Here is a 7,415-nt window from a genome sequence, read left to right as displayed (position 1 = left end):
AACACCTTTTGTACAAAGTATAATTTCAGATACCAAAATGAATCATACTAGGAGTCTAATCAATGATGATATTGAAAGTTATAAGTTTTAAGTATAGGTTAATAATAATCTGTAAAACTCACAGCCTTTTTGGTATAAATTAAACCTTACGTGAGCACAGAAATCCTTACTGTAATACGAGAAATAAAGTTGTTGAACCCTGAAACTAAATCTATTAAAGTCGAATAACTAGAGCTTTATATTGATATTTCTTATATATTTAATAATAAGGCACGACTGTGAACCTATTTATTACTTCAGTATATTACTAAGTAGCTATTGCATTTCGGTTAATATAAAAAATATGAATTTTACCTTCAGATTTTTTCTCGAGTATTCCATGTTCAAAAGGCAACGAAGCTTCTTGTGTTTGTTCTAATTGAACTGAGGGCACTTTGAGACATGTCAAACAATTGCCCATTTGACCCAAAACTTGTTGATTTCATTAAAATAATGATATTTCTTAACGAAACATCAAGAATGAAATAATCTAGATCCTAGATAAATAATAATTATGTATAATATTTGGCACGACTCCACAATTGTTAAAAAGAAGGCCAGCTTCTGTCTTGTGAATCATATGACGTTTTCGGTGGAGAGAACATAGTTTAATAATGTTTTGGTGGTTTCATTTCTTTTGTTGTTCTTTATTGTGCAATAAAGAGTGCTAAATAAAGGCTTATTAGCTTTATTTAGAAGTCCTTTGTTTATATTTGCTAAAACATCGTTTTGACGTCTTGCTCGCAGTCTTTTCTCACAAACATAGAGACGACGAACACGTTACGAAATAGAGCGAATGCGTCTCTACAATACGGCAGTACCAACCCACTACATGCGAAATATGTATCTAAAACCAAAATCATTTCAAATTAATTCATATTTATATATTATTAGTTAATAAAAATAATACTTACAGATCAATTACACTACCATTTAATTAATTCTCATACACTCAAACAAAATATATCAAATACTTTTAACACTTGATAATGAACTCACCCCACTTCACAGATGTTTACAAAAATACGTTAAAAGCACTCTTAAATAAATAAGCGCTAATTTTTTACTAAAATAATATTCAGAATCTGCTAATTTCACTTAAACTCTCATTATTTTAATATAATTAACAACTTTAATTGATATTTTTAAATTTAAAATGTCGAAAATAGAGACTATAAGAATTACATAAAATGGCGGTTTGACAGTTACCAGGATTAAAAAATACACAAAAAATTATATTTTTTAACTATTATTGATAAATATTTATAACTTTCCCTATATCAGTGTTAGAATAAACAATATAGCATATTTTTCTGGCCTAGTTAATTGATATTTTTAAATTGAAGCTGCTAAAAATAGAGACTTACACAAAATGGCGGATTGACCATTACCAGGATTCAAACACACATAAAAAATAATATATATCTAGCTAACAACAACTTACATGGATAAATATTTATCTATTCCCCTATTCCAGTGATGGAGTTTGATACTTTGCAGCAATATAGGATATTTTTCTGGTCAGGAGATATAGATGATGACAGAATGTATTTAGAATCCTTCAATCCCAATGGCTCCGCCGAAAAACTGTACTATCACAGGTTGTTTAAACCTACTACAATTTGCTACAATATATTTATTACTACTAACAAATTTTTGTAGTGCAATGGTGATGACCACCGATAGAAAAAGCATCTACTGTTGCACAATGAACAATTGCTACCAAGTCAGTCATTATCAACTTAGTGAAGACTCACAAGTTTGGACAAAAGTTGAAGATTTACCAAGAACTGACAACGATGTGACTGAAATGATGCTGCAGTTGAAGTTTGATAAAAATGATACCATATTATTAGGTCAGTATTGGAAGTGAAAACAGAATCATTTCCACTGGAACCAATAATTATTACTTTTCTTGTAGCTTCTACAAATAATGGTTTTGTAGTCTGGGATTTGGGATCTGAAAAATCCGATGGTTCTTGTGTGGAAGAGAATTCGGCCATCGGAAGTACTTATTCAAAAATTAGCGAAAATGCAATTCAGCTCAAATTACCACATGGTGTTAGAAATATCACTATGAAAATGCTGCAATCCAACAGCATTATGCTAAGTGCTCATAAGGATTATGCAGTTGCAGGAGTCAGGTGAGCATAAAAATAACCAGTCATTTTTTCAACAACTCTGCAATTATATTAATTTGTTTCAGGAAAAATCTGTACGTTTGGAGTCTTCCTGATGGAAACCTGGTGAAATCCTTGGATGCCCATTTTGGACGCATCATGCAACTGGAATCTCTAACCATTGGTAATTGGAACAGTGTCATCACGTCTTCAATTGATAGAACTGTTAAAGTTTGGAATATTAATAATATATTTGAACAAGTCCACGTTATAGACAGACATGAACTACAAATCGACTCTATAAGGTAAATAGACACATATTGTCAAATTGATGTCAAACGTTTCAGAATGACTTAAACAAATCCGTGATTTTTTTTGGCTAAAACCAAATTCTTCCTCAGAAAGTTAAATGCTAATAAAGTACTATTAATAAAATATAGACTCTATATTTGCAGTTTATCTCAAGAAGCAGGAATTGCTGTCACAGTCACCCGTGCTTGTATCGGAGTTTGGGATCTAAAGACAGGAAGACTTCTATCAAAATTGGCGGACAGTCCTCTAGGAGCCATAGTTACTCATGCTGAGATAACACCCAACGGAAAGTAAGCCCCGGAACCACAAAATTTGCTAAAGCTTTATTTTCTCAACTATCACAATTTTCTCAGATATGTTGTATCCGCCGAATCAGGAAACTTCATAATTTGGGACAGGGTCACCGAAAGAGTGACCCACAAAGCGCGTCAACCTGACATCAGGCAGGTGTCTCTACATCTGGATCCTAGCGGTCAGAACATTTGTGCCTTGGCAGTCAGTAGACCAGGAAATGCGCCTGGATGTGATGTTACCAGAGTTCCAGCACAAGCTGTCATGCGAAGCGTACCAGGTAAAAAATCCTCCAACATATAAGGTTGTCAAATATCTCCCTTCCGCCTTTTTGTATTATAAACCAATAGCAAAAAAGCGGAAGGGAGATATTTGACAACCTAATATCAAGCTAAATCAGAAATTATTATTACAATTGTTTCTTTGTTATTTTAGATGGCACAGTTTTATATTCGTTCCAATTCCAAAGTCGTTCTGTAACTGGTGTGCCATTTAGGCCACTACAGATGACTTCGGATAATCAGCACATATTGGCTGTGATGAGCGATAAAAATAACAAGGACTGTTTGGCTGTTTTTAGCGCAAAAGATGGTACAGGACCTGTGCAGAAGATTGGTGTTAGAAACTGCGGAATAAAGGTAAAGGAAAAAAGTCTAGGAAAAATGGTTAAACCTATAATTTTTTTTATTTATTAGGAAATTACCAGGATAGTTGGAATGCCACACAAAGCACATTTGGCAGGAGTTTTGGGATCTGATAAAGGAGTCATAGTTGACATCAGGAACAAAAGGATTTTAAGGACAGTCCCGAAATGGGGAGGAAGTTGCACCAAGGATGGAAAACATGGATTGTATTATCCTGCAAGGTAATGGAATGAAGATCAACCGGTGTATTTATAAAATGGCAAATTATGTCTAGTGTTTGATACCACTCTGAAACATCCAAAATCAAAAATAAAAGTTATGTTTTTCTTACATTTATTGTAGGAGTTATATTTCTGTTATAGGGGCGGCTTGGAGTTAATAGAGTTGCGCAAGGGCCAAACTGTAAAGACTTACATTCCAAAAGTGGCCGAAGGCGTATTCACGATAATCTGTATGTTTAACAAAACCGAAGACTACGTTCTTTATTATCACAGTGGTAAAAAAACTTTAAGAGTCTTCAGGTAAGAGTTTCATAAAAATGATTTCTACCTTAACTGGATTAATATTCTTTACATATTATTATTACCCCAGGACCGAAGACACTAACCTGATAGCAACCTACAGGGTCCAGGCTGAATTGAGTGCTATAGCTTCCACCGAGGATGGCCGAGCTGTGGTCCTTGGCACTTCTGATGGTTGTCTTAGTGTATTGGCCATTGCTGATCCAAATCAACCCCATGTTACAGAATACTTGGCATCATTACCTAGCAGAGACGAACAGGTTAATAATAGTGATAAATAATAGACAAAATAACATTAATATAATAATAACCATTTTTTCCTTAATATAAATACTGTATCTTTTTCCCTCAGTGGAAGAAAAAGTTGGAAAAGTTGAAAGCAGCTGCCAGATTTAAAGCAGCAGCTAAAATAGCTAAACTATCAGCTAAATTTATCAGTCAGGACGATGTACAAGAAGAAGATCCTGCTGATATTTTGAACTCGGATATGAAAGTGATATAAATGATATTGTTATAATTATTGATTGTTAATTAAAGAGTTCTATGTTTTTAGATGATAAGATGTTAAAGGCAAATATATAATAAATATTAAAGAGGTATAAATAATATTATTATTAACTACCCTTAGGGTAAGTTATAGTAATCGCAAATAAATTGTTTCAAAAATTCGCAAAGGCAGGTTCAGACGTTTCGGAATAAGTGCAAAAAGCAGCAATCCAGTTTTTATCTTTAGTATTTTCTTTCTATCTTAGTTCTTATCTTTAAACTTTCTCATATCAATTTTTTCCAATACCTTTATTCATTTCACCGTCGTTTGGGTATAACAAGGTTCTCGTACAAAGTGACCTTTCCACCCTTATTTGGATGAATAATAGGGTCGTATCGACGTATCGTATCATGGAACTTGGGTTGCAGAAAATTGAAAATAAATTGATATTTAGTAAACTGATATGCGAGAAAAAATAAGAAAATTGGAAATCTTCTAAGGAAAATTGATTGTTGTTATGAGATAAGGATAATAGTATTTGAACCCTTATTTGGGGTTCACTGATACTCAAGGTAAATGATTATTATTGATAGTAATATGAAATAATAAATTAATAGTAATTGATATTTAGTGAATAAACAAAATTTTTTAATTTATAAAGAATGCAGACTTCATAATATTAAAAATGATTGTACTAAAATGTAAGGGTTGAAATCGTAGATGTGCACTTCGGTTTTGTTCTATTAGATGGCACCGTGATATAAATGCAAAATTTTACCAGAATATTATATATATATATATATATATATATATATATATATATATGTATTAGGGTGGTCCTTAATATGGATGTATTCGAATTTTCATGCTCCCAGGGGCTCAAATGCTTCCAAATTAATAAAAAAAATCTTTGCAAGTTTTAGATTTTAATATTATCTTTATTATTATTTCATCCATTTGGAAGCATTTCAACCTTGGGAACAAGGAAATTCGAAAACATTCATATTAAGGACAAAATTTTTTAAAAAAATCCAACTCGCCAGAAAATCCGGCTCGACAGAAAATCCGACAAGCCAGAAAATGTGTCTTGTCGGAAAATCCTTTTAGAACAAAAACTTTAAAACGGACAAAACACACTTCGTGTTTGTTTTGCAAATTTTAATTATTTTAATTATTAAATAAGCAATTTGCGAATTTTTACATTCAATTCAAGATTTTTGGCAAAAACGTTGCCAATACATTCATATTATATAGAATAATATAGTAAGGAAAAAAATGAGTAAAGATGTTATGAATGCTGCAGAATTTCATAATAAACACAAGAAAGTTACTCTAAACCAGTTCAAACCACAGGCAATTTTGAATTATTATTTTTTTTATAAACTTAAATATCATAAAATGATTTTCCGTTACCAATTGTGATTTTCTTTATATTTTTCATTATAATTTCGACTTTTGAACAGACTGACGTCACAGCAGCCTCCGCCCGTTAATTCCATCAAAATATTAAATTTCACCCCTTGTCCCATGTGAAAATGTGGTAAAACATCGTGATTTAATCCTTAATCCCACATCTCTCTCCTCTTTCACTTGTCTGCGAAAAGTGATTTGTTCTCCCTTAATAATGTTTTCATAAACAAAACAAAAGTGCATCATCCGGCATTATCGAATGCGGGCGAACAAGGGCGCAAAACCGCAAAAACATTATATTACGTATTAACACATACTTATTGCGGATTAAAATGAGGGCCAGGGCCAGAAGAAAGATGATGTTTGATTCGCTTCATTCGTACCATATGATAAAAAATAATTAAAATATCACATACACAGAGTTTTTTCAAGATCATATAATATTTCAGTATGTTCAATAAGAGCAAGGACTTCTTTGTCATTTTTATAGAGTTTCAAAATCGTTTCAGGATTATTAGGACGAAAATTTTTGCTCTTCTATTTATATAAATAAATTGTTATTTTATTTAAAAAAAAAAACAACGACAAATTTAAGTTCTTTTCTAGTTTAGTATTTGGTCAGTTCGAAAATAGAGAAATAAAAAAAGAGTGCGCGTAAGGTTCACACGCGATTGAAGTAAAACTTATGTACAATAGGTACAAGATGTATCTGTCAACCATTATACGCATTTATATAATGATAAATTATAAATTATATATTTATAATAGCATTAAATATATGTATAATATTTAAAAACAATAATTTAACATTATACTTCAAATATGACATGATCGGTTTGTCATTGTAATTAGCATTTAAAAATAAACCTTCATTAAAGAAATGAAGTAATTGCTGATTAATAAACTCTATAATATTCGTTCAAACAGTGGATTATGTTAAACAATGCCTAAACAAATATTGTTTTCACAATTTCACTCATCATCATATAATATTTGTGTTTGAAGAACTTCATGTTATTAAAATTAACATACATTCATTGACTGCTTGTATTTGTTTTTACTTTTTCGCTGGCGATATAATCTCATTCTTTGAACAGTTGTAATATCTGTTTTGCCTAACAAATATTTTCCATTTCAATAACTTCAAAGATTTATAGAAACTACAAATAATATAGAAATTATTTCAATAAACTTATGTTTCCACATGGTGCAAATGCTGCATTTGTTTTATCATTTATGGGGTGAAATATTCTTCTGATTCAGGCATTTTTTTTATTAAATCAAGATTTGTACTTCGAGGTAACTTTAAAATGTTTATTTATCTATGCCGATTTCCTTGTTGATATCGGTTCACATAGAACGACAGATCTCTATTCATATACACGACTACTAATCACAATCGACGCCGTATAGAAATGATATCATCGAAAGCGAATGACGAATCATTGGCACTCGACTCTTATCTTATCTTATCTGCCGTAACGTACTTCCGTTGCATTTATGCGGATTTACACGCGCCTAAAGAAGATTTACTTCAAAAATTGTCAAATCCTTTTAATGTTCGTATATATATTTTGACACCCATTGATTA

General features: G+C 31.6%; 1 protein-coding gene across 1 annotated transcript; it reads left to right on the top strand.

The window, feature by feature from the left end:
- Window positions 1-1,518: 1,518 nt before the first annotated feature.
- Window positions 1,519-4,429, top strand: LOC113372707. The gene is made up of 11 exons (XM_026613055.1): window positions 1,519-1,640; window positions 1,702-1,895; window positions 1,961-2,183; window positions 2,246-2,464; window positions 2,615-2,761; window positions 2,825-3,042; window positions 3,198-3,400; window positions 3,458-3,627; window positions 3,769-3,927; window positions 3,998-4,187; window positions 4,280-4,429. Exons 1-11 carry the CDS (start codon window positions 1,519-1,521, stop codon window positions 4,427-4,429), a joined length of 1,995 nt encoding a protein of 664 aa, XP_026468840.1.
- Window positions 4,430-7,415: the final 2,986 nt, after the last annotated feature.

Source organism: Ctenocephalides felis, unplaced genomic scaffold (genome assembly GCF_003426905.1).
Source record: "Ctenocephalides felis isolate EL2017-DRISC unplaced genomic scaffold, ASM342690v1 CF-g0.4_SCAFFOLD_01604, whole genome shotgun sequence".
Classification (NCBI taxonomy): Eukaryota; Metazoa; Arthropoda; class Insecta; order Siphonaptera; family Pulicidae; genus Ctenocephalides; species Ctenocephalides felis.
This window is presented reverse-complemented; position numbering and strand designations above follow the sequence as displayed.